The sequence below is a fragment of the Haliotis asinina genome, chromosome 14 (genome assembly GCF_037392515.1).
Source record: "Haliotis asinina isolate JCU_RB_2024 chromosome 14, JCU_Hal_asi_v2, whole genome shotgun sequence".
Classification (NCBI taxonomy): Eukaryota; Metazoa; Mollusca; class Gastropoda; order Lepetellida; family Haliotidae; genus Haliotis; species Haliotis asinina.
Genome location: NC_090293.1, coordinates 30344071 through 30371153, shown reverse-complemented (window position 1 = coordinate 30371153; position 27083 = coordinate 30344071). Strand labels below are relative to the sequence as shown.

Below are 27083 nucleotides of genomic sequence, written 5' to 3'. Positions count from 1 at the left end.
TTCGGTTGAATGTTAGGCAATGGAAATTGGACAAATCAACGATAGGATTCCATCAGTTTATTTAACGACACAAAGCACAAATGATGCAATTTCAAAACATGTTAAATAAACAACAAATAATAACAGGCTTGGCACAGTTCGATGCATTTAGGTATGTGCCAAGAAACTGTCATAGACTGACATCACAAACTGCAAATAATACACATCGCTTTGGAAGAGACTTGACACATTTCAGCAACGTTCGCGGCGATGAGTCAATATAGGCAGAAACTGTCAAGTGATGGTGCGGGTCTTGTTGGCTGGAGAGTGGAGGGTATCTCTGGACCAATGGAGTGGAGGTGTGCAGGGGACTTCCTGTAACAAGAAGGTGGTGCCAGAACATTCAGAGCGTTGTAGTTTATTCTTGAAAGAATTTTGAAAGAATTTAGGCTTAGCTCAACGTTTATTTTACTAAATGAACCTGCAAATGTGTTCTGTTTCTACTTAGCTTACCGACAGAAGACTTTCCGGACCCAACAAGATGTTTGATGGCGAACACTGGGAGGAAGCAGTAGCAGCCTCACGGCTTGGAGGAGTGTAGCAAGCCATCTTTATTTGCTGAGTCGCAGATGGATGTAAAACTCTTGTTGATGGTTCTGGGAAGCAGGAGGCTCAACGAGTGAGATGTTCTCAGTTCTATCAGTACAGCTTTATATACTACTCATCAGTTTGGCATCATCCCTTTGATCAGTTGGTTTGAGATTTTCCTTGATCACTGGCTTCTATTTTCATTCTTTGATCTGTGGTTTCACTGTCTAGTTCTTTTAAAAACAGTACCCATTGATTTCCTTCTTCACACCACGAAGCCAGTCGGGAGGTTGGAATTGGATCTGACCTCTTGATAGGGGATGCTTTGATAACATTGAAGGGTGACCGGGATGTTGGTGTAAATTGAACCTTCGAATGAAGGCGGATTATGGTGTTGATTAAATGACGCAAAGGGTTAAAGTGCCTGATCTTCACCTGACGCTGCTAACAGCATTTAGGAAGGTGTATCATGCCATATGTTAGCTGCTATTCAAGTCCATAAGCAGTCCATGGCTGAGTAAAGTGTGTAAGAACTTTCCAATCTGATGGAAATGGAAATCTAACTGGTAATTACACAAGATTATATTGCGACAAAATCAAATCAAGTGGATCATTCTAAACTCTGCGAAACGCAATCGAGAAAACCCATTCAACAGATCGGTTTCTGTCAGAGACAATCAACGACAATTAGGTCAGTCGTAAAAGCCAGTCAATCAATCAAGGCCACACTATTAAAACCTGATCATCTTGTCATCACTGAACATTGCCAAAGCAAGGTCCAATCCAAAGGCCAAACCTAACTGCGTCGTGCTGACGGACGCGATGTCGTAAGAAAAACATGCTTAATTAGCTTGTGAAAGCCAAGATCAAAGAATGTTGTACTTTCAAATAGAAGCCATGGATCAAAGAGTACTTTCATCCAATGAGATTGAAGCTGATGAGGCCAGAGAATTGACTAGACTATATAAATCTCCAAATGGAAGGTGAGCACATCTCACTCGTTGACTCTGTTGATACATGCTTACACGAGAACCTATTAACAAGTAAACTGTGTTCAAATACAGGATGGCTGACTTTGTAACTCCTGCTGTTGGTGCCTTTAACGCCAGTTCCGGTATCGGTAAGTCCTTCCAGATAGTAATACAACATCCATTTGTAAAAATAATCCCTTCATCGCAAATGAGTCAAGTTCTGAGATTCCTGAGGAAACCCATAACTGTAATCATACCACTGAATACCTTGAATATTCACTTACAAATTACGTTCTTTATTGCAGGAGCCCCTCAGCACACATCAACTCCTCTCCCCAAGAGACGTGTAGTGCCATCCCTGACAATTCCAGTGCCTGACACAAACCATCATGCGCCAACTCTCTCCAGCCTCCACCCGATGTCATCTCCGTCCTACCTCCCCTCATCCTGCATTCCCAGTCCCTACAGCTTCTTCCCTCCCTGTTCTGCCATGTACTACACTCCCAGCTTCGGATCAGGTGCCTTCACTGCTCCCAGCTATCAGTTATTACCGAGTCCATCATTCCTGCCACCAAGTCCATCCTACCTTCCATCCCACCGATTCGTGTGTTCACCTGTACCAGTGAGTCCATCCTTCCCACCGAGGACGATTCCAAGTCCATCAAGTTCAAGTCTGCCCATCCTACCAGAATCGAATTCAGCCACCACTCTTCCAACTACACCAACGCATCAGCATTCAAAGTCTGTGGACGTCAGCCCAGTCACAGAGACTCGACCACTTGACTTCAAGTCGCCGTCTTGTCCCAGGCCCGATATTGGTAAAGCTCTTGATGACATCATAGCAAAAACACTTGGTACAGATCTGACGACAAAGAGTATCAACAACGACCGCCAGTCAGCTCTTGAAAACAGACTCCAAGCACTCCAGCCAAGGTTCCCAACAGAGGTAAAGGAACTATCCAGTTTTCTTGCCTTCCATTCCTCATCTATTCAGAAGGAACATCAACAGTGTCTACAAGATGGATTCTTCCCAACGGACTACCACAATTGGCTGACCAACAGATACAATGATCAACTGCACCTAGTGTTCACAAGCATCGAGAAACGTGTGACCACCCTGGAGAACCAAGGCAAGATGTCAGCCCGTCCTGTCAGCAGAAACCTCAATCCTGAATCAATCGTCTTGATGGAGAAGTGGTACCATGAGCATCTCAACAACCCCTACCCAACTCAAACAGAAGCTGAAGACATGGCCAACAAGGGGGGCATTAGCCTTTCTCAAGTCCGAAAGTGGTTTTCCAACAAAAGACACAGGACCAGGAAACCCAGATCTGTCAAAGCTGTAGTTGCTGCCAAGCAGTGTGAAGAATTCCTGTCTGGGATACTTCAGATGTAACCTAGGAACACTTCTATCACCACCTGAGTGATGCTAACTTGTTGAGGTCTGTCAGTAGATCAAATTCCTTCATGCATAGTGCTATATTCATCTTTGGATCTGTGATATGGATTGTTCTGGATATATAAGTGTGATTATCCATGGTTGTGTGGATGTGAATTGTTGCTTTCATCTGAAATAAAATCTTGCAATAACATTTCTTTCAAATGCCCGTCTTTGTTAGCGTGCACAGACTGTGTATTAATTTATCCCAAACATTAACACAAAAGAGAATTCATCACCACCATACACTCAATACAACTATCACACATTCGACTCAAACTCAAATTTGGTATTATCAAACATCGAACACACTTTACACAACCAACATAATAGGGATCAATCAGTGTTACTTCCACTCAATCATGTACAAAGTATTCAACATATCGATAAGGTATTAAGTAGAACAAAATAAAAAGTATTGTCAGTGTGTGATGGAGTCCACTTCACATTGGCTATCCTTTTCGCCTCTATGTGAGGAAATTCAAATGTTCATGACAAGAATGCCACGTGAAACCAAAGTGTATACACAGTCAGGCCTGAAGGCTGCACTTGTTCTTTCCCGGTACAGAAAGCTGAACACACCTCTGTCCCAGCTCCGCACCTACTTGAAAATATCTCTGCATGCAGCCCATCACCACCACACCCACCCTGGTCGTTATCTATTATTTACATTTAAGATCTGGAATGTTAACAACAAGGAAATCGGCATTGACAAGGAGATCCGCATTGTATGTGATGACCCTGTTAAGGCCTTTTTCGATCACTATTACTGTTAATGTAACAATGTAATATTGATTTGTGAAACCACTTAATTGTAGAGTATAATTATTAATTATATTCCATTTCTTTTTTCTTTTTTTGGACGTTTTGGTTTCACACCTGAACCTAGTTTCAATTGAACAATATTGCAATACAGCCAGTCTTCAAGGCATCGGGACAGTTTATATTCTCTCCAAACTACCAAAATAGATTGGTAGGCATAGTTATAGCACGTCGACTGCTGAATACAATAAATTTCTACGTGTCAAGCTAGGTATATATGAGTGTAAATTACACAGTCCATTGACTGTAAATCGTCCATTCACTGCAAATCGGCCAGTTTTAATATGAAGTTTGAAAAATGTTTCTGTGTCGTGCCTCCGGTTTCGGTTGAATGTTAGGCAATGCAAATTGGACAAATCAACGATAGGATTCCATCAGTTTATTTAACGACACAAAGCACAAATGATACAATTTCAAAACATGTTAAATAAACAACAAATAATAACAGGCTTGGCACAGTTCGATGCATTTAGGTATGTGCCAAGAAACTGTCATAGACTGACATCACAAACTGCAAATAATACACATCGCTTTGGAAGAGACTTGACACATTTCAGCAACGTTCGCGGCGATGAGTCAATATAGGCAGAAACTGTCAAGTGATGGTGCGGGTCTTGTTGGCTGGAGAGTGGAGGGTATCTCTGGACCAATGGAGTGGAGGTGTGCAGGGGACTTCCTGTAACAAGAAGGTGGTGCCAGAACATTCAGAGCGTTGTAGTTTATTCTTGAAAGAATTTTGAAAGAATTTAGGCTTAGCTCAACGTTTATTTTACTAAATGAACCTGCAAATGTGTTCTGTTTCTACTTAGCTTACCGACAGAAGACTTTCCGGACCCAACAAGATGTTTGATGGCGAACACTGGGAGGAAGCAGTAGCAGCCTCACGGCTTGGAGGAGTGTAGCAAGCCATCTTTATTTGCTGAGTCGCAGATGGATGTAAAACTCTTGTTGATGGTTCTGGGAAGCAGGAGGCTCAACGAGTGAGATGTTCTCAGTTCTATCAGTACAGCTTTATATACTACTCATCAGTTTGGCATCATCCCTTTGATCAGTTGGTTTGAGATTTTCCTTGATCACTGGCTTCTATTTTCATTCTTTGATCTGTGGTTTCACTGTCTAGTTCTTTTAAAAACAGTACCCATTGATTTCCTTCTTCACACCACGAAGCCAGTCGGGAGGTTGGAATTGGATCTGACCTCTTGATAGGGGATGCTTTGATAACATTGAAGGGTGACCGGGATGTTGGTGTAAATTGAACCTTCGAATGAAGGCGGATTATGGTGTTGATTAAATGACGCAAAGGGTTAAAGTGCCTGATCTTCACCTGACGCTGCTAACAGCATTTAGGAAGGTGTATCATGCCATATGTTAGCTGCTATTCAAGTCCATAAGCAGTCCATGGCTGAGTAAAGTGTGTAAGAACTTTCCAATCTGATGGAAATGGAAATCTAACTGGTAATTACACAAGATTATATTGCGACAAAATCAAATCAAGTGGATCATTCTAAACTCTGCGAAACACAATCGAGAAAACCCATTCAACAGATCGGTTTCTGTCAGAGACAATCAACGACAAATAGGTCAATCGTAAAAGCCAGTCAATCAATCAAGGCCACACTATTAAAACCTGATCATCTTGTCATCACTGAACATTGCCAAAGCAAGGTCCAATCCAAAGGCCAAACCTAACTGCGTCGTGCTGACGGACGCGATGTCGTAAGAAAAACATGCTTAATTAGCTTGTGAAAGCCAAGATCAAAGAATGTTGTACTTTCAAATAGAAGCCATGGATCAAAGAGTACTTTCATCCAATGAGATTGAAGCTGATGAGGCCAGAGAATTGACTAGACTATATAAATCTCCAAATGGAAGGTGAGCACATCTCACTCGTTGACTCTGTTGATACATGCTTACACGAGAACCTATTAACAAGTAAACTGTGTTCAAATACAGGATGGCTGACTTTGTAACTCCTGCTTTTGATGCCTTTAACGCCAGTTCCGGTATCGGTAAGTCCTTCCAGATAGTAATACAACATCCATTTGTAAAAATAGTCCCTTCATCGCAAATGAGTCAAGTTCTGAGATTCCTGAGGAAACCCATAACTGTAATCATACCACTGAATACCTTGAATATTCACTTACAAATTACGTTCTTTATTGCAGGAGCCCCTCAGCACACATCAACTCCTCTCCCCAAGAGACGTGTAGTGCCATCCCTGACAATTCCAGTGCCTGACACAAACCATCATGCGCCAACTCTCTCCAGCCTCCACCCGATGTCATCTCCGTCCTACCTCCCCTCATCCTGCATTCCCAGTCCCTACAGCTTCTTCCCTCCCTGTTCTGCCATGTACTACACTCCCAGCTTCGGATCAGGTGCCTTCACTGCTCCCAGCTATCAGTTATTACCGAGTCCATCATTCCTGCCACCAAGCCCATCCTACCTTCCATCCCACCGATTCGGGTGTTCACCTGTACCAGTGAGTCCATCCTTCCCACCGAGGACGATTCCAAGTCCATCAAGTTCAAGTCTGCCCATCCTACCAGAATCGAATTCAGCCACCACTCTTCCAACTACACCAACGCATCAGCATTCAAAGTCTGTGGACGTCAGCCCAGTCACAGAGACTCGACCACTTGACTTCAAGTCGCCGTCTTGTCCCAGGCCCGATATTGGTAAAGCTCTTGATGACATCATAGCAAAAACACTTGGTACAGATCTGACGACAAAGAGTATCAACAACGACCGCCAGTCAGCTCTTGAAAACAGACTCCAAGCACTCCAGCCAAGGTTCCCAACAGAGGTAAAGGAACTATCCAGTTTTCTTGCCTTCCATTCCTCATCTATTCAGAAGGAACATCAACAGTGTCTACAAGATGGATTCTTCCCAACGGACTACCACAATTGGCTGACCAACAGATACAATGATCAACTGCACCTAGTGTTCACAAGCATCGAGAAACGTGTGACCACCCTGGAGAACCAAGGCAAGATGTCAGCCCGTCCTGTCAGCAGAAACCTCAATCCTGAATCAATCGTCTTGATGGAGAAGTGGTACCATGAGCATCTCAACAACCCCTACCCAACTCAAACAGAAGCTGAAGACATGGCCAACAAGGGGGGCATTAGCCTTTCTCAAGTCCGAAAGTGGTTTTCCAACAAAAGACACAGGACCAGGAAACCCAGATCTGTCAAAGCTGTAGTTGCTGCCAAGCAGTGTGAAGAATTCCTGTCTGGGATACTTCAGATGTAACCTAGGAACACTTCTATCACCACCTGAGTGATGCTAACTTGTTGAGGTCTGTCAGTAGATCAAATTCCTTCATGCATAGTGCTATATTCATCTTTGGATCTGTGATATGGATTGTTCTGGATATATAAGTGTGATTATCCATGGTTGTGTGGATGTGAATTGTTGCTTTCATCTGAAATAAAATCTTGCAATAACATTTCTTTCAAATGCCCGTCTTTGTTAGCGTGCACAGACTGTGTATTAATTTATCCCAAACATTAACACAAAAGAGAATTCATCACCACCATACACTCAATACAACTATCACACATTCGACTCAAACTCAAATTTGGTATTATCAAACATCGAACACACTTTACACAACCAACATAATAGGGATCAATCAGTGTTACTTCCACTCAATCATGTACAAAGTATTCAACATATCGATAAGGTATTAAGTAGAACAAAATAAAAAGTATTGTCAGTGTGTGATGGAGTCCACTTCACATTGGCTATCCTTTTCGCCTCTATGTGAGGAAATTCAAATGTTCATGACAAGAATGCCACGTGAAACCAAAGTGTATACACAGTCAGGCCTGAAGGCTGCACTTGTTCTTTCCCGGTACAGAAAGCTGAACACACCTCTGTCCCAGCTCCGCACCTACTTGAAAATATCTCTGCATGCAGCCCATCACCACCACACCCACCCTGGTCGTTATCTATTATTTACATTTAAGATCTGGAATGTTAACAACAAGGAAATCGGCATTGACAAGGAGATCCGCATTGTATGTGATGACCCTGTTAAGGCCTTTTTAGATCACTATTACTGTTAATGTAACAATGTAATATTGATTTGTGAAACCACTTAATTGTAGAGTATAATTATTAATTATATTCCATTTCTTTTTTCTTTTTTTGGACGTTTTGGTTTCACACCTGAACCTAGTTTCAATTGAACAATATTGCAATACAGCCAGTCTTCAAGGCATCGGGACAGTTTATATTCTCTCCAAACTACCAAAATAGATTGGTAGGCATAGTTATAGCACGTCGACTGCTGAATACAATAAATTTCTACGTGTCAAGCTAGGTATATATGAGTGTAAATTACACAGTCCATTGACTGTAAATCGTCCATTCACTGCAAATCGGCCAGTTTTAATATGAAGGTTGAAAAATGTTTCTGTGTCGTGCCTCCGGTTTCGTTTGAATGTTAGGCAATGGAAATTGGACAAATCAACGATAGGATTCCATCAGTTTATTTAACGACACAAAGCACAAATGATACAATTTCAAAACATGTTAAATAAACAACAAATAATAACAGGCTTGGCACAGTTCGATGCATTTAGGTATGTGCCAAGAAACTGTCAAAGACTGACATCACAAACTGCAAATAATACACATCGCTTTGGAAGAGACTTGACACATTTCAGCAACGTTCGCGGCGATGAGTCAATATAGGCAGAAACTGTCAAGTGATGGTGCGGGTCTTGTTGGCTGGAGAGTGGAGGGTATCTCTGGACCAATGGAGTGGAGGTGTGCAGGGGACTTCCTGTAACAAGAAGGTGGTGCCAGAACATTCAGAGCGTTGTAGTTTATTCTTGAAAGAATTTTGAAAGAATTTAGGCTTAGCTCAACGTTTATTTTACTAAATGAACCTGCAAATGTGTTCTGTTTCTACTTAGCTTACCGACAGAAGACTTTCCGGACCCAACAAGATGTTTGATGGCGAACACTGGGAGGGAGCAGTAGCAGCCTCACGGCTTGGAGGAGTGTAGCAAGCCATCTTTATTTGCTGAGTCGCAGATGGATGTAAAACTCTTGTTGATGGTTCTGGGAAGCAGGAGGCTCAACGAGTGAGATGTTCTCAGTTCTATCAGTACAGCTTTATATACTACTCATCAGTTTGGCATCATCCCTTTGATCAGTTGGTTTGAGATTTTCCTTGATCACTGGCTTCTATTTTCATTCTTTGATCTGTGGTTTCACTGTCTAGTTCTTTTAAAAACAGTACCCATTGATTTCCTTCTTCACACCACGAAGCCAGTCGGGAGGTTGGAATTGGATCTGACCTCTTGATAGGGGATGCTTTGATAACATTGAAGGGTGACCGGGATGTTGGTGTAAATTGAACCTTCGAATGAAGGCGGATTATGGTGTTGATTAAATGACGCAAAGGGTTAAAGTGCCTGATCTTCACCTGACGCTGCTAACAGCATTTAGGAAGGTGTATCATGCCATATGTTAGCTGCTATTCAAGTCCATAAGCAGTCCATGGCTGAGTAAAGTGTGTAAGAACTTTCCAATCTGATGGAAATGGAAATCTAACTGGTAATTACACAAGATTATATTGCGACAAAATCAAATCAAGTGGATCATTCTAAACTCTGCGAAACACAATCGAGAAAACCCATTCAACAGATCGGTTTCTGTCAGAGACAATCAACGACAAATAGGTCAATCGTAAAAGCCAGTCAATCAATCAAGGCCACACTATTAAAACCTGATCATCTTGTCATCACTGAACATTGCCAAAGCAAGGTCCAATCCAAAGGCCAAACCTAACTGCGTCGTGCTGACGGACGCGATGTCGTAAGAAAAACATGCTTAATTAGCTTGTGAAAGCCAAGATCAAAGAATGTTGTACTTTCAAATAGAAGCCATGGATCAAAGAGTACTTTCATCCAATGAGATTGAAGCTGATGAGGCCAGAGAATTGACTAGACTATATAAATCTCCAAATGGAAGGTGAGCACATCTCACTCGTTGACTCTGTTGATACATGCTTACACGAGAACCTATTAACAAGTAAACTGTGTTCAAATACAGGATGGCTGACTTTGTAACTCCTGCTTTTGATGCCTTTAACGCCAGTTCCGGTATCGGTAAGTCCTTCCAGATAGTAATACAACATCCATTTGTAAAAATAGTCCCTTCATCGCAAATGAGTCAAGTTCTGAGATTCCTGAGGAAACCCATAACTGTAATCATACCACTGAATACCTTGAATATTCACTTACAAATTACGTTCTTTATTGCAGGAGCCCCTCAGCACACATCAACTCCTCTCCCCAAGAGACGTGTAGTGCCATCCCTGACAATTCCAGTGCCTGACACAAACCATCATGCGCCAACTCTCTCCAGCCTCCACCCGATGTCATCTCCGTCCTACCTCCCCTCATCCTGCATTCCCAGTCCCTACAGCTTCTTCCCTCCCTGTTCTGCCATGTACTACACTCCCAGCTTCGGATCAGGTGCCTTCACTGCTCCCAGCTATCAGTTATTACCGAGTCCATCATTCCTGCCACCAAGCCCATCCTACCTTCCATCCCACCGATTCGTGTGTTCACCTGTACCAGTGAGTCCATCCTTCCCACCGAGGACGATTCCAAGTCCATCAAGTTCAAGTCTGCCCATCCTACCAGAATCGAATTCAGCCACCACTCTTCCAACTACACCAACGCATCAGCATTCAAAGTCTGTGGACGTCAGCCCAGTCACAGAGACTCGACCACTTGACTTCAAGTCGCCGTCTTGTCCCAGGCCCGATATTGGTAAAGCTCTTGATGACATCATAGCAAAAACACTTGGTACAGATCTGACGACAAAGAGTATCAACAACGACCGCCAGTCAGCTCTTGAAAACAGACTCCAAGCACTCCAGCCAAGGTTCCCAACAGAGGTAAAGGAACTATCCAGTTTTCTTGCCTTCCATTCCTCATCTATTCAGAAGGAACATCAACAGTGTCTACAAGATGGATTCTTCCCAACGGACTACCACAATTGGCTGACCAACAGATACAATGATCAACTGCACCTAGTGTTCACAAGCATCGAGAAACGTGTGACCACCCTGGAGAACCAAGGCAAGATGTCAGCCCGTCCTGTCAGCAGAAACCTCAATCCTGAATCAATCGTCTTGATGGAGAAGTGGTACCATGAGCATCTCAACAACCCCTACCCAACTCAAACAGAAGCTGAAGACATGGCCAACAAGGGGGGCATTAGCCTTTCTCAAGTCCGAAAGTGGTTTTCCAACAAAAGACACAGGACCAGGAAACCCAGATCTGTCAAAGCTGCAGTTGCTGCCAAGCAGTGTGAAGAATTCCTGTCTGGGATACTTCAGATGTAACCTAGGAACACTTCTATCACCACCTGAGTGATGCTAACTTGTTGAGGTCTGTCAGTAGATCAAATTCCTTCATGCATAGTGCTATATTCATCTTTGGATCTGTGATATGAGTTGTTTTGGATATATAAGTGTGATTTATAACCTGTGCTGTCCATGGTTGTGTGGATGTGAATTGTTGCTTTCATCTGAAATAAAATCTTGCAATAACATTTCTTTCAAATGCCCGTCTTTTTAGCGTGCAGAGACTGTGTATTAATTTATCCCAAACATCATCACCACCATACACTCAATACAACTATCACACATTCGACTCAAACTCAAAATTTGGTATTATCAAACATCGAACACACTTTACACAACCAACATAATAGGGATCAATCAGTGTTACTTCCACGCAATCATGTACAAAGTATTCAACATATCGATAAGGTATTAAGTAGAACAAAATAAAAAGTATTGTCAGTATGTGATGGAGTCCACTTCACATTGGCTATTCTTTTCGCCTCTATGTGAGGAAATTCAAATGTTCATGACAAGAATGCCACGTGAAACCAAAGTGTATGCACAGTCAGGCCTGAAGGCTGCACTTGTTCTTTTTCCCGGTACAGAAAGCTGAACACACAAAGCTCCGCACCTACATGCAGCCCATCACCACCACACCCACCCTGGTCGTTATCTGTTTGTGCGTGTCGTAAGAGGCGGCTAAAGGGATTGGGTGGCCAGGTTGACCTGTTTGCCACATGTCATCCTATACGAGTGGCGTTGATCCATGCTGATGACATGGATCAATGAAGTTTCTGGTCCAGGGTCGATTATTTACATATGTCTGGAATGTTAACAAGAACGAAACCAAACAAAGACAAGAAGATCCGCATTGTATATGATGATCATTATACCCTGTGAAGGCCTAGTTGGATCACTATTACCGTTATTGTGTTTTAATCCGTAACTTGCTTTTGTATTGACACATTTATATTTTGTGTAGATTTGTGAAACCAGTTTCTTGTAGAGTATAATTATTAATTATATTCCATTTCTTTGTTGTTGCTTTTTGTTTTTACACCTGGTTCTTTTACCGCGTAGTTGCCTGGGAACCTACTTTCAAGTTTGGAGTGAACAACATTGCAATATAGGCAGTCTTAAAGGCGTCAGTTCCTTTTGATTTCAACATTTATATGCTCTGAAAATACCAAAATAGAATGGTAGGCGTCTGTATAGCACGTCGACTGTTGAATAGAACAAATTACGAATATGAAGGTTTACTGAGAAGGGGCTGAAGGTCTATGAGTGTGTACTGAGATAAAGATGTAGCGCTATGATGTCGTACTGAGTTTACCTAGTACAGTTACGAGGGAGTACTGAGATCAGGATGCAGAGTTACGAGGGAGCACTGAGATCAGGATGTAGACTTACGTGGGAGTACTGAAATCAGGATGCAGAGTTACGAGGGAGTACTGAGATCAGGATGCAGAGTTACGAGGGAGTACTGAGATGAGGGTGCAGAGTTACGAGGGAGTACTGAGATGAGGGTGCAGAGTTACGAGGGAGTACTGAATTCAGGATGCAGAGTTACGAGGGAGTACTGAGATCAGGATGCAGAGTTACGAGGGAGTACTGAGATGAGGGTGCAGAGTTACGAGGGAGTACTGAATTCAGGATGCAGAGTTACGAGGGAGTACTGAGATCAGGATGCAGAGTTACGAGGGAGTACTGAGATGAGGGTGCAGAGTTACGAGGGAGTACTGAGGTCAGGATGCAGAGTTACGAGGGAGTACTGAGATCAGGATGCAGAGTTACGAGGGAGTACGTGAGATCAGGTCGTAGAGTTGTGAGGGTGTACTGAGATCGTTGAGTTACTAGAGTGTACTTAGATCATTGTGTAGAGGTATGAGGGTGTACTGAGATTAGGTCGGAGAGTTATGAGGGTGTACTTAGATCAGGTGGTACAGGTATGGGGGTGTACTGGGATTAATTTGTGAAAGGGAGAGGGTGTAGTGGGATCAAGTTGTAGAGTTACTAGAGTGTACTGAGATTATGCCGAGGTCACCGTCATCTGCGTGTCCCCGTTTCCTCAAGGAGCCACCACCAGCTCGTGCCCGGTCAGCGACACTCGCCGCAGCACGTGACAATCACGATTACCGTACAACCCGGCCCAGTAAACACAGCTGTTACAAGCGATAAATACGTGTCTGATATACCATCTTATCAAGTACGGCCCAGTGTCCGGAACAAGTAGCTCCGTGATATTATGAAAGGGGGTGAGAGGTAGGAGGTTTCTACCAAACACGTGTTATGTCCGTGTTTTACTTACACCGTTGATGCTGAAAAGAATTAAAGGGTATTTCATTTCACTTTGTACACATCGGTCTATTCACATGAGGGTTTCGTCCACACGAACCAGTGTAGTCACGCCACGCGAATATGTCACTGAGTGAATTTTCAGAAATGTTCAAAAGCTGTGATGTCAGCAGTTTTTCTGTGGAGTTATAGAAAGGACAATATTGTCGCTTTGACGCCCTCTCAAAAACTATGAAAAAGTGGCATAATTAACACATGCCATTTGTCGCATTGTCGGTATGTACTGCTTTCATAACGACCGTCTTGTTTTTTACGCCGCATTTGGATTTTCTATCAGCAATGAATGGTTTTCCGGAAGTGAAACTCGACGCCGGTCATAGATATGAAACCCACACTCAGTTCTGTGCTATTTTGATTCCGAGTGTGACGTCACACCTTCAGTTCAGGCACAAAGGTCGACAACCTCGGCGGGGCGCAGAGCATGAGGTACTCTGACATTATGTGACGCGAGGCAAATGGGAGAGAAGAGACTTGTCTCGTTGATTAGGTTTAAACTAGCCTTGTCAAAGGCTAGAATACAATCACACGAAGCCTGTACCACATAAAGCCAGCAGTAAAAACAGTGGTCATATTCCATGGAAAGAAGTGCTTCCTGATCGGTAAATGAGCCTCTTGCCACGCTGTGTTCATCTGAGCGGAGGGGGTGGTAGTCTAGTAGTTGAAGCGTTCGCTCGTCACTCCAGAACCCGGGTTCGATTCCCCAAATGGACTGTACCAGTGAGTGAAGCGGTGTAAAACTGAACTGACTCATTCCTGGAGTAGACACCTCTCGCACGGAATCGACTTGGGTCTAGCGGATGTTGTTTGCAAACAATGTTTCAGGAAAGTCGACGCCCAGGCGAGTTTAAGGCTAAACCAAACATAGCAATACTTTTGAGAATGTAGGATTTTGACTTCATGGTCAAGTGATCGAAATAATTACATATAACAGTTCCGAATATCTTGGAAAATATTCATAGAAAGTGCACATTCAAGTAGACGTACGTCAGGACAGACAAACATAGGAGTGAGTGAGTTTTACGCCGCACTCGGCAATATTCCAGCTAAATGACGGCGATAGTAGATAACCGAGTCTACACCAGACAGTCCAGTGATCAACAACCGAAACATCTACGCAACTGAGATACTATGACATGTGTCAACCTATTCAGCGAGCCTGGCCACCCGATCGCATTAGTCGCCTTTTACTACAAGCAATAGTCACCTTTTACTGCAAGCATAGTCACCTTTTACTTCAAGCATAGTCACCTTTCACTACATGCATAGTCACCTTTTACTACAAGCATAGTCACCTTTTTACTACATGCATAGTCACCTTTTACTACAAGCATAGTCACCTTTTACTACAAGCATAGTCACCTTTCACTACATGCATAGTCACCTTTTTACTACATGCATACTCACCTTTTTACTATAAGCATAGTCACCTTTTACTACAAGCATAGTCACCTTTTACTGCAAGTACTACCGAAGACCAGTTATAATCCCGATCTTCCCAAGTTACAAATATGGACGGATTTCATGATTGTGTCGAATTATATTCTCAGGTGCTGGTGCTCCCGGGTCACTAAGACCAACGCACTTTATTTGTGAAGCAAGAAAGGACCAAAGTGAGGACTGGAATACGTGTATATAGACTTGACAAACTGCATGTCACCGATGGCGTGAGTCGCCGTCCTTTAGATTGCACCGATCCTAAGTAAATACAAACGCCCACGAGTGCCCGGTGAATGTCCTGGAAAATTAGTAATATAACAGTACGCGACTACGTGGCCCAGATATGATGGTTACAAGCCGCCTTGTGCCGTAAAGATCCGGCTATAACAGGCCTTCAGAAACCCATGCGTGTCGTAAAAGGCAGCTAACGGGATCGGGTGGTTAGATTCACTGACTTGCATGGATGATGAATTTCATTGTGTGCCATTTGTGTTGATCGATGTTCAGTTTGGCAATGACGGGATTGCCTGGTTCAGACTCGAATGTTTTAGCAGTCTGTCAGTCAAAGGAATTAAGTCGGTTTTAACAAATGGTCTTTGTAACAATGGAAACATATTTATGAAAATATGTTCGGCTTATGGACAAAGTTGTCCTGATCCGTGAAGATCCACGTTAGAAATGATCTTCAGTAACCTATGCTTGTCGTATGAAGGTACCATCGGGATCGGGTTGACTCATGCCGGTATCCCATGGTATCCCAGATCGACACTCATGCTGCTGGCCACTGGATTTTCTTGTACACACCCCATTATTTACAGACCGCCGTCTTATAGCTGGAATATTGCCGAATGCACCTTGAAAATATACTCACTCAGGCACATAGCTGTCCTAGCGGTCTAATGCCTCCAAAGATCTTGAATTTCTTCATTGAGCTGTGTTTGTGTAAAATATAATTACACTTCACTTTCAGCGTAAGAACTTTATCGAAGTGATGCTTAATTACAGCCACCATACACACTTATCTGGTTTAATTGTAGTGTTTAAGATTAAGTTGGGTAGTCAAATAGTAAAAGCGTTTGGTCGTCAAGCTGAAGATCCGAGTTCGATTCCCCAGATGGGTGTAATGAGTGAAGCCCATTTCTCCTGTCCCCAGCCTTGAATATTGCTGTAATATAGTTACAACAGGGTGTATGCTCAGTTATTCAATTTTAGTCTAAGCAACTTAGACGCCAGCAAGTGTACAAAGCTTTTAAAGCTAAATATTCGCAATAAATTATTTTCAAGTGGGGTTATCATTTCGTTTCCATAAATCAGTTTCGATGTTTTCAACAGAGAGGTAGTCTTGCAATGTCTCTGCCGCACCGAAGGACCCAGGAGACCGAACCCAGTCAGAGCGGGTGAGTGTGCATTCAAGTGTAACGATGACGTTTCACAGACTGGGTCATTTGTGGATACATCGAGGGCTTATCGTGTGTATATAGAGATGATCTGTTTCACTGTCATTTTAGAAGTATGTTGAGTAAGATTTTGTGGATAACAACTTCAATTCTTTTATTGTGTATGATACGAAGTTTCTGTGTGAATTCATATACCGTTGTCAAGCAAGAGTGACAACGGTATTAGAATCCATACCGAAACATCGCAGCATGTACAGAAGTTGCTATGCACAAAGAATGTATATAGAGAAGTTAGTTTTATAAATACATGTTCTCTGCATTTGCGTTCGATCCAGTCAGCAAATACTGAGATGGTGAATTACTGCGCCTGGTTGGAAACTGTCGTTCGTCTAAATACAAAGCAGGACTACGACAACCTGAGTTTGCACTGGTTTACGTCCTATCCAGTCATCCGAGAAAAATGAATGCAGTTTGTTTGCAACCCACAGACAAAATAACATGTCGTGTACAAGTATCACACTGCTCATGCCTGTCTGTGTAATTACCTAATGTGACAAAGACAGGCCTTGAGTGCACGAGCCATAAATCAATATAGCTTTCTTATGGTGTATATACAGTCTGAAAGGTGTTAAGTTCAAATCGAATGTGGTCATTGATTGAAGTTGTATGTTGCATATTGTCACGTCATTAGCAGATAGGCAGCCAGACACATTGTCAATAAACAGACTTTTGAGTTTTGTCTGTGACACTGACTGTTTGTCATAATGAACATATTTTTTCTGTGTTTCCGAAGACATGTATCAAAACATTTCAGCAAACTGAGCAATTTATAGGAACGAAATTAATATTTCTAATGCTACACTTTCGCTAAATCTGCAAGTATGGGACCAGTATATCTTTATTACTGCAGACCCAAGGTACTTGTAACCATAAGAAAATCTTTTGTTCTCAAACTTCGATCGCTGCTATAATCCTTGCACTCACCACTGGCTGTGCTTTTATGAGTCGCATCAGCGGTTCAAGTTAGCGGTTCAAGTCCCGTTTGAATTCGAAGGGCTTTTTCATCGCGTTATTTTTCAACTTTTTAAAGGGGCACTAATGCGGAGCAATTTCCGTGGACTGGTGTAAACTTTTGTTATTGTTTTTCTCCCGTGAGTACCCGGATGATATCCCAGAATTCGTGACTGGTTCGTGACCTCTGCTGCGCAGTCCGTAGGCGCAACTGATAGTTTAATTATAGACAGATCAACTGAGGTGAAGTCATTTTTTACTTCGCTACAAATGTATTATGAAAACAAATGAAACACTTTGAAGGTTAATCATCTGCCAGTGGTAGAAATGGTAAAACACTATTAGGACGGAAAAATAACGAAGCCAATGAACGTCTCTATATTTTACCTCATAACCCTAATTAGTTTATTGTCATATTTGTATGATTCTGAAAATTAACAAAAGAACACACGATCTGCTTATACTCATAGTAAATTTCTAACATAACAGCAACATTTATACATTGTATAGATTGCCAATGTGGATCCTATTTCACACACATACGCGATCTAGTGTCTGTTTTCTGTCATACAGATTCTGCTGAATGCTACAATAAATATATTAAAACAAAATGCAAATACTGAATGTAAAACAGACTAATTTTATAGCAACAATGTCAGGCTACTACCTTGTTCAGGAGTGTATCCATCAATATCCACGTAAAAGAAATCGTATTCCATTCATCTGCAGCTGGTAAATAATCCTGCTCTGTGTCGCGTGTCTTACAACTGTCTCATTTGCGAAAAAGTAACACATCGTTTCACGTCTTTCGTTGGTGAAAACCAGATAAACCTCTCATTGGTCTCCCAAGATAGCACACCTGGCAACTAATTGTATGATGTCCACTATTCTAAGTAATTTAGTTAACCAATAATGAGCAATCAATCAATCAACGCAAGGGTGGTTAATTCTTTGAAGGGAGCATGTTGTTTTTGCACTCACACTTTACGACAGGGTGTTGTCATCTACACACTCTGCCTTTTGACAAATCCGCTAGAAGATAAAAGTAATTAATCAATCAGTGTGTTATCGGTTAATTCTTTGATCGATGTTTGCTTTTGTAACTCAGCTGATAAAACCTCTTGCATCACTTACATGCACATATTACATAACGTACAATACATTTGCCATTACAGACCTTAATTTATAATGTTGAGCATTTACTGCAGACAGGAGAAATGCCAAATGGGAACCTTTGTTGAGTAACCGAAGTGGTGTTACTACTAATTATACCTGTATAAATATCATTAAGGGAATGATGACAAATAACACGTGTATTTACACCATCAAGCGCGAGTTACAGCAAGGAAGATGTAATCTCTGTGTCGCATGCAGCCTGAAAACCCTTATGGGCCGAAACTGTTTTGAGGATACCAACGGAATTTCGTTACATAAGGAATACACACTGGCATTTGCTGTGTACTTTGGTAAATAGGTGAAATAAGGGGTTTTTTACGTAAGAAAATTTTCAGATTTCTCTACCAAAGGCAAAGTCATCGTATTTTGTTTACGAATTCAAATAAATCAACTTTGTGTTTTTATTATCATAAATAAGAAACTATTGTAGCTACCATAGCTACCAAAATTTACGTATGATATTTGCTATCACAGCTCAACCAACACTCAAAACTACCTAAATATAAAGCTTTGCAATCTTCCGTACTGAAACAAATGGCTTGCTACGTGCCTGTAGACATCATATTTTGATGTAACATGATTAAATATCGAGGTTAAAAACGCAGAAATAGGATCAAATTGGATCAGTAACTATACCATCCAAGCATCCTAAAAGTACTACACTGCTGGGATATTTGGTTACGATCGGACAAGGAATACCATGGATATTTTTAAAGAAATGGCATAAGATGGGCATCCGGCCTCCAGACTGTTTAGGTGAAAAAAATCTGCTGATATGGACAGGAACCCAGTTCCTTTGTCCGTCACGGTCTAAGGAGCGGGCGCTGACCAAATTGCAGTTTGGTTTCGTAGTTAGACCGTTGGCGAGAAACATTATTCGCTCCGCATCAGTGCCCCTTTATTAAGCTGAATTTGCATTTTTGATAATTAGTTACTTTAAGTCCATACCAAAAGGTATCAAAATATACAGAGTTGTGTTTTTCGGCAATTTGGGTTTGCGAATGAAGTCTTATCAAGACTTTAAATTCATAACCTGTGCTAAGTTTTGTGGAGCCATTTGGTCAAACCAAGGGACATAAATCTACAATGCCATATCACTTCCATTGTCTCCCTTGAACGTCTCCCGCTTATAGGGAGGTCTCATTATGTCGTGTTGTTGTCATAATGTCCATAATGTCATGTCCTCTTTTGGATGTACTAGTCATCCAGATACTGTCTCAGAGATATAATGTACTTCATAGCAAGATTAAAATTCATATTTTGATTTATTTAAGAGAATATGAACATATCAAACACTTATTGATATTTCCGTTATCTGACTGGTCAATGAATGGAAAATGGCGTCCGGCTCGATCGAGATCCCCTTGCGGGATACGGACGAGGTTTGTGTGACTTTAACATGGATTATTTCGGATAGATAAGTTTATTTTAAACTTTATGAATGATTCGAGTTTTATGTATTTCATTTTCTAAGACGTAACGTAATATCGCTTATATTTCCAGGTTACACGATTACGGGCATGTGCGTGAAATATCGTTAGTCAACATGTGTGGAGTTGTTTTTGTTTTGAAACTTTTTCATAGCTCATATTACACGACTGCCTGTGTATAGAGTGTCCCTTGTGCATAAAGTAGTATCTTTGTTTCAAATGAAAAACTTATCTTTGCGTTGATCCAGCCTTACTGAACACTTTCACTTCGTAGTTCAGTGTTTTGTCATTACGTATCTTCCATATTGTGACTTCGAGACTTCCAGTTGTAGTAAACCCCTCAAAAGACGGAGAGACTTTCTCCTCATTTATGATTACAACTGATTATTGATTACTGAGTTCAGTCTGAGTACTATTAAAATAACCAACACTAATGGTCATGTGGAAATTAAAATCATGAATATGTACCCAAACAGCTTTAATTTATTGGATGTGAATACTTTCCTGTGCTCATAGTTATTACTATTTAGCATGTTTGAATAGGATTATTGTTCTTATTTGGAAAATTTATAAACATGGTATAATATGTGCAGTTTTATCATGGTCATGTACTGAGGTTTGTATCGTATCAATAGTGCATCAAAGTTTTGTGGTATCGTTTCACTAATGTTTCTAATTATGGTAATACTTCCATAATTTCAGGTAATTGAATTGGACTTGGACCAGCTTCCTGAAGGAGATGAGGTTCTCAGTATTCTCCGCCAGGAAATGGCACCACTTCACCTTTGGGTCACGTTGGCTGTAAGTAAATCATTTTCATCCTTGTGTGATGAGTCATTTCTTTGGAATACTGTGAACAGCCCCATGATCAGGGTGCCAACACCATGAGAAAAGCCATTAACAGATTTGTTTGATCATGATGATTAGGCTCACTGTGATTTTCATTGTCAGTCAACTAGCCAGCATTTTGTGAAAGTAAACAAGAGGTTATATTGTGAATGCAATCTAAAAGCAAGTACAGATTATGGCGATGGTTTTGAATTTTGTTGAGTAACCTAGATCCTATATTTGTCTTGTTCCTTTAAATAATCACAGTAATAACTACTAAACAGTGGTAGGATTGTTTACTTTTCTAATTGAGTACTTGTCATATTACTACTGTGATAGCTGAATAAATATTTCAATGGTTGTGGTACCTGTCCTTCTACCTGCAAACTGTCCTTCTACCTGCAATGCTTGTCCTAAGAGGTGACTAACGAGATCACATGGAGTATGATGGACAGGTTTGCGGACATGGTTAACATATGTCATCATATCCCAATTGCGTAGAATGATGCTCATGCTGTTGATCACTAGATTGTCTAGTGCAGACTCAACCATTTACATATATTTGGAATATTAACAACAACGACACAAAACAAACACCAGAAGAACAGCCATATAGGTGGAATGTTGGTACATGGAACGTAAACTTAAACCCACTCATGTTATATGGTCAAGTCTCATTAATCCAACTCTGTCCGTTGCACAGCAAATTGTCGGATTAACGAGGATGTCAGACTAAATAAATGAGACAAAGTTACGTTTATTCAAATTGTTACCAACAAAAGCATGGGATAAAACTGATCATTGGACAAATAGAGGTCGGATTAATGAGGATGTTAGACTAAGTAAATGAGACTAAGTTATGTTTATTCAATTTGTTACCAACAAAAGCGTCCAGTAGAGCTGGTAGTTGGATAAACAGAGATGAGATTAGCAAGACTTGACTTTACCTGCAAAACCTATAAAATGATTTAAACTAGGAATTATTCTTTTTCAGCTGGAGTACTATAAGCAGACATATGTTGAGGATTTTGTCAAGATTTTGGAGGCTTCACGTACAGATGCCAGTCTTGACTACCACAACTTTGAGCGTGACCAGATGCGAGCACTCGACACTCTAGCTGCGTATTACGTACAGATGGCCCATAGAGAGAAAAACAAAGATGACAAGAGAGAATTGTTCACCAAAGCCACTCTCCTGTACACAACAGCTGATAAAATCATTATGTACGATCAGGTATGTTGTAAACAAAATACTTCTTTGCATATCTACTCCGTTGACATTATCTATTTATTGTTGAAATTAGTTTTGAGATGATTTAATCACAATCAAAGAAGCCTTCAGAATTATGTACATGACTTTTATTTCAGAGTTATATTGCAAGTCTGATGCATGATTTTGTATAATGCTCAGCCTCTGGAATGGACGAAGTCAATTTGTTTAAATCTATTGTATCTTTAGACTTTTTAAATTGTCTTATATTCTTGATAGGAGTCTGGTGTAAAATTGTCCCCCACCCATAGCTGGTCTTATTAGAATGGTTTCAGACTTGCTGATTTGGTTCCTTGTCATTGTTTCCTGACGGCATGGTTTCTGTTCATATTATCAATCACTGGATTATGAACCCTAGTTTTATCAGACATTATATCTTGAAATATTGTTAAGGGTGGCATTAACCAACAATCTGTGATTTAATAGTACATTGTATATGTGATGATTTTTTCTTCCAGAACCACTTGCTGGGCCGAGCCTACTTTTGTCTGCTGGAGGGGGACAAGATGGATCAGGCAGATGCACAATTCAACTTTGTGCTGAACCAGGTACACATTTGGCACAGAGTTCCACTGACATACAGTCTCACCCCGTTTATCCGAACACTTGTGTTTTTATTGAAATTGTCCAGATAAGCGAATTTTGGGATATCTGAACCACGGGCAATATGTACGAAAGAACGAACATAGTAGGCATCAGACATAATCTTTGTTGATTACACATAAACAAATATCAGTGCATACAATGTCTCATACCTGTTCTTTGAAGAAATCAATCATAGCCTTTTGCACTGGCTGTAAAGAAAAGCGAGAGGACTTTCGCCGGTTAGTTCGTCACTGTCGACATTCACAAGATCATCAGCAGTAACAGTCACAGTTGCAACTTGTGCATAGGATCGTAGTGCATCGTGAAGTTCCAACAAGTCCATGTCTTCTTGTGGGTCCTCATTTGATTGGATAATATCCACATGTCGAAAGCAGTTAGCCATTGTCTTTTTGCTCACAGCTGTCAAGGTTTGCTTGATCATCCGGATTAATCAGTTATAGTGATCCACAAACTGACATGCCTCAAAATTAACTCAGTGTCACCTTGTTATCCATAACAATTTGTCCTATTTGGACACCTTAACTTCTAAAACAAAACAGACCAACCAACCAAGTTAGTCATAGCAGGGATTGGAATTGGGAAAGGCAGGGGCCATGGGCCATTTTTCACATTAGAATGAATAATGGCCCATTGAAATTTGGAAGTTTACTATTGATACAAGGGCAGTGGCCCATTCAAAATTCAGAAAATGGCTAATAATCCTGAAAATGGCCCATTGTCAATGTTCTCTTTCCCAATCCCTATGATAGATATAGAAACGCGGCATTGAAAGTTCACTAAATTATTTGTAATTTCCAGTCAAGTAACAACATCCCCTCTCTTCTGGGCAAAGCCTGCATTGCCTTTAACAAGAAAGACTATCGAGGGGCCTTGGCATATTACAAGAAAGCCCTGAGAACGAATCCCAACTGCCCGGCCTCAGTAAGACTGGGCATGGGACACTGCTTTGTCAAACTCACCAGACTGGAAAAAGCAAGGTCAGTATTGAAATAATTTTAGCGAAATAAGTGTTTTGCTACACTCATTCATAATAGTTCTGTGCAGAGACTTTTTGTCAATATTAATGCCATTAGTTTGATTCATGTGATGAACATATTGTCCCTCCACTGTAGGATGGCTTTTGAGCGAGCCCTGATGCTAGACGCCAACTGTGTAGGTGCGTTGGTTGGCCTGGCCATTCTTGAACTTAATGCCAAGACCCAGGATTCAATCAAGAATGGTGTACAGCTGCTCTCCAAGGCCTACACCATTGATTCCACCAACCCCATGGTCCTCAACCATCTTGCCAACCATTTTTTTTACAAGAAGGTACAGACATTGTTACAGTTTTATTTGAAGTAGTTTCAATATGGTGTCAGTCTTGGGGTCATTGATAGGCTCTTTTACAAGGCACAGTTTCTTTTCCAGGGTGGTCCCCCTTTATCAAATCAGGATCCACTGATTGAGAGTTCTGTTTCATCAGATAATCAAAATGTCACTGAACTCTTACTATAAATTCTGTTACTGCACCGTGCATGGCTTGAGTTATCTTCCTGTAGAGATGCTATATGACTGAAAACTGTAAACATAGGTTTTGACCCCAGCTGACTCAGTATTTCTAAAAGTGAATAAAAACCGTTGAAAAGACACTAGGCTCAGGATATATTTGTACCATGGTAGGAAGGAAATAACGATGTAATCCCAAACCTTTGTCATGGGACTTGCAGGCTACTTTTTATTAATCAGACTCCCAATATTGTGAGCAAGTGACATCATATCAGAAATAGGTAGATGGTGACTCTTTGAAAGAAATTTAGAAGTCATGCATGTAATGAGTGACATTTGTGACAGTGTCTGTTATATGAATTCCCCTCTTTATGTCATTGACTGTATATGTTGTTAGTAACTTGTTATGTTTTACAGATTAGGATGACAATGCAGTAGAGAGGTTTTGCTGTAAATGTTATGATTATTTAACGTGTTACTGTTGCTCATTGTCTGTGACAGGATTAGTGACAATAAATATTAGCTCACTCACTGTGACAGGATTACCAAAAAGTTCAGCACCTGGCACTGCACGCCTTCCACAACACAGAGAATGAGGCCATGAGAGCTGAGAGTTGTTACCAGCTGGCCAGAGCCTTCCACGTGCAGGTCAGTATATGGTGTGATTAGTGCCAAACGAAGAAGTACAAATTAGTTTGGGAAATCTCTTCCCCTCCAGACGATGCGGACAGTTTTTATCAGAAACTGTAATAGATGGAGAAACCAAATTTGATATGTGTTTTCAGGACATGAATGCAGTGATGGAGTTTGAAAATGGAAAATGTGTCACAATTTGTTACAGAGTAATGGCAATCATGCATTTCTTGACTAATCCATGTTATCCCCAATTGGGACAAGTGTTCGCAGTAACTGTTATAGAAACCAAATGTGATGTGTGTTTTCAGGACATTTATATCATGGTGAATATTATTGTAGCCAATGATTTTACAGTAGAAAGCCTTTCTACCCTGTTTGTGTGGGTATTGTGTCTTGTGATGCATCTTGTGGATGTTTCAGGGTGACTATGACCAGGCATTCCAGTATTACTACCAGTCAACACAGTTCTCCCCTGGCAACTTCGTGCTGCCATTCTTTGGTCTTGGTCAGATGTACATCTACAGAGGAGATAACGACAATGTGAGCTTTGTCTCTACTCCGTTTCTTGTTCCTGTCTTTGGATGTTAGTACATTCCTGTGTTCTCTCTTCACCTTATTTGTGATCTGCAAGTGAGTGAATTTAGTTTTATGCTGCTCCCAGCGATATTCCAGTGGTAGTGGTTTCTGAATTATCGAGTCTGGACCAGACAATCCAGCTTTCAAAGCAAATGCAACATGATGGCGTGTTAACCAAGTCAGAGAGCCTGACCACCAGATCTCCTTGCCTCTTACGATTGTTACCCGTGGGCTAAATGGACCAAATGCCACCATTTCAGGTGTACATTTGAGAACAAATTTGAATTGTTAGAAGCAAAATTCTGATAATGATGTGATGTTTTGATGTGGAGTTTGCTGCATGGATGGAGAGGTTTTAAGACCTTGAAATGTTTCCAGGCCTCACAGTGTTTTGAGAAGGTGCTGAAGGCCCAGCCAGGCAACTATGAGACTATGAAGATCCTTGGGTCACTGTATGCCAACTCACCAGAGTCTGATCGCAGAGATACGGCAAAAGTACGTACAAATAATATTGATGTAAGAAGTGGCAATTTTTAAAGAAAGATTCGCTTTCAAATACCATAGAAATCTTTGTATTGTTACTATTCTCATTTTCACAAATAATGTTGCTTGAAATTGAATAGATACCATCAACAATAATATTAAGCTAGACTCATAGTCAAGATAGCTAATATCCATGTGTAATCATTGATTCTGTTTTCTGTCAAAGTAATGTAAACTTTGCTCTCTTCTTCTCAGCAACACTTGAAGAAGGTTACAGAACAGTTCCCAGATGATGTTGAAGCTTGGATTGAGCTGGCACAGATTCTTGAACAGTCAGACGTACAGGTAAGTTATAACCATCATCCTAATTTGTCTCCACCACCCCTGTAGTCTAATGGGTAGTGTCTTATGAAAAAGACAAAGGATAATGGATAGTGTCTAGTTTGAAAGTCAAAGGATAGTGGATAGTGTCTGATAAGAAAGCAGAAGGCGAGTGGATGGTATCTTAAGGGAAAGCAGAAGGCGAGTGGATGGTATCTTAAGGGAAAGCAGAAGGCGAGTGGATGGTATCTTAAGGGAAAGCAGAGGGTTAGAGGTTAATCTTCTATCCTGTCCATCCTCTGTGTGTTGAAAGAAGATACCTATTGTGAACTTTCCTGCTGCTGGTTGGTTCAGTCAGAATTTCAATAATGGAGTTAGTGTATGAATCATTTCAAATGTATGTGCGTAACTGAGAGGTAACACCATAACAGGATATTAATTGAAAGACATTTCTTGTTTTTCGAACCATGAAAACCAGTAAATATGCTGTCTACCTCCCAGGGTGCATTGTCAGCGTATGGAACAGCAACACGAATCCTGAAGGAGAAAGTCCAGGCTGATGTGCCTCCTGAGATCCTCAACAATGTTGCTGCATTGCATTTCAGGCTTGGCAACTATCAGGAGGCCAAGGTAACCATGGAAACCGATGTAGAACTTTGTTTCAGTCTATTTCATACACTACTATCCTCCGATTTAAATGAATGAAACTGTCTGGAAAGGATATTGGCAATGATATTGAGTGCCTAATTTCATCATTAGAAGTTTCAGGATTTATGAAAAAACAAAACGTGTCACAAGGATGCTTAAGATCATTCAATTTCCTTCATATGTAGATTGTGTGAAGGCCATTTCTGATGTCCCACACCAAGATATTTCATAATCATTTCAAAAAGGG

At 41.1% G+C, this 27083-nt stretch overlaps 4 protein-coding genes across 5 annotated transcripts in view; all 4 read left to right on the top strand.

Moving 5' to 3' along the window:
- Window positions 1–1632: 1632 nt before the first annotated feature.
- Window positions 1633–2934, top strand: LOC137260749 (uncharacterized). The gene is made up of 2 exons (XM_067798327.1): window positions 1633–1687; window positions 1844–2934. The coding sequence occupies exons 1-2, from the start codon at window positions 1633–1635 to the stop codon at window positions 2932–2934; spliced, it is 1146 nt and encodes a 381-aa protein (XP_067654428.1).
- A 2818-nt stretch (window positions 2935–5752) lies between these two features.
- Window positions 5753–7054, top strand: LOC137260747 (uncharacterized). Its single transcript, XM_067798326.1, has 2 exons — window positions 5753–5807; window positions 5964–7054. Exons 1-2 carry the CDS (start codon window positions 5753–5755, stop codon window positions 7052–7054), a joined length of 1146 nt encoding a protein of 381 aa, XP_067654427.1.
- A 2818-nt stretch (window positions 7055–9872) lies between these two features.
- On the top strand, window positions 9873–11174 carry LOC137260746 (uncharacterized). The gene is made up of 2 exons (XM_067798325.1): window positions 9873–9927; window positions 10084–11174. The coding sequence occupies exons 1-2, from the start codon at window positions 9873–9875 to the stop codon at window positions 11172–11174; spliced, it is 1146 nt and encodes a 381-aa protein (XP_067654426.1).
- Window positions 11175–19876: 8702 nt separating this feature from the next.
- LOC137260920 (RNA polymerase-associated protein CTR9 homolog) overlaps window positions 19877–27083 on the top strand; it is a 30173-nt gene continuing 22966 nt past the window's right edge. For both annotated transcript variants that reach the window (XM_067798471.1, XM_067798472.1), the window contains exons 1-11: window positions 19877–19935; window positions 20686–20784; window positions 21806–22045; window positions 22540–22629; window positions 23486–23664; window positions 23800–23995; window positions 24713–24820; window positions 25229–25348; window positions 25763–25879; window positions 26123–26212; window positions 26690–26818. In XM_067798471.1, coding sequence (XP_067654572.1) covers window positions 19891–19935; window positions 20686–20784; window positions 21806–22045; window positions 22540–22629; window positions 23486–23664; window positions 23800–23995; window positions 24713–24820; window positions 25229–25348; window positions 25763–25879; window positions 26123–26212; window positions 26690–26818 — 1413 coding nt within the window. In that variant the 5' untranslated portion in view covers window positions 19877–19890. The remainder of the gene's footprint in view (window positions 19936–20685; window positions 20785–21805; window positions 22046–22539; window positions 22630–23485; window positions 23665–23799; window positions 23996–24712; window positions 24821–25228; window positions 25349–25762; window positions 25880–26122; window positions 26213–26689; window positions 26819–27083) is intronic.

Bases quoted from the DNA above. Each gene is read 5' to 3' on its own strand.
- LOC137260747 (XM_067798326.1), top strand. From the start codon at position 5,753: ATGGCTGACTTTGTAACTCCTGCTTTTGATGCCTTTAACGCCAGTTCC. The intron at 5,808-5,963 runs GTAAGTCCTTCC...TCTTTATTGCAG, and splicing joins TAACGCCAGTTCCGGTATCG to GAGCCCCTCAGCACACATCA.
- LOC137260749 (XM_067798327.1), top strand. From the start codon at position 1,633: ATGGCTGACTTTGTAACTCCTGCTGTTGGTGCCTTTAACGCCAGTTCC. The intron at 1,688-1,843 runs GTAAGTCCTTCC...TCTTTATTGCAG, and splicing joins TAACGCCAGTTCCGGTATCG to GAGCCCCTCAGCACACATCA.
- LOC137260746 (XM_067798325.1), top strand. From the start codon at position 9,873: ATGGCTGACTTTGTAACTCCTGCTTTTGATGCCTTTAACGCCAGTTCC. The intron at 9,928-10,083 runs GTAAGTCCTTCC...TCTTTATTGCAG, and splicing joins TAACGCCAGTTCCGGTATCG to GAGCCCCTCAGCACACATCA.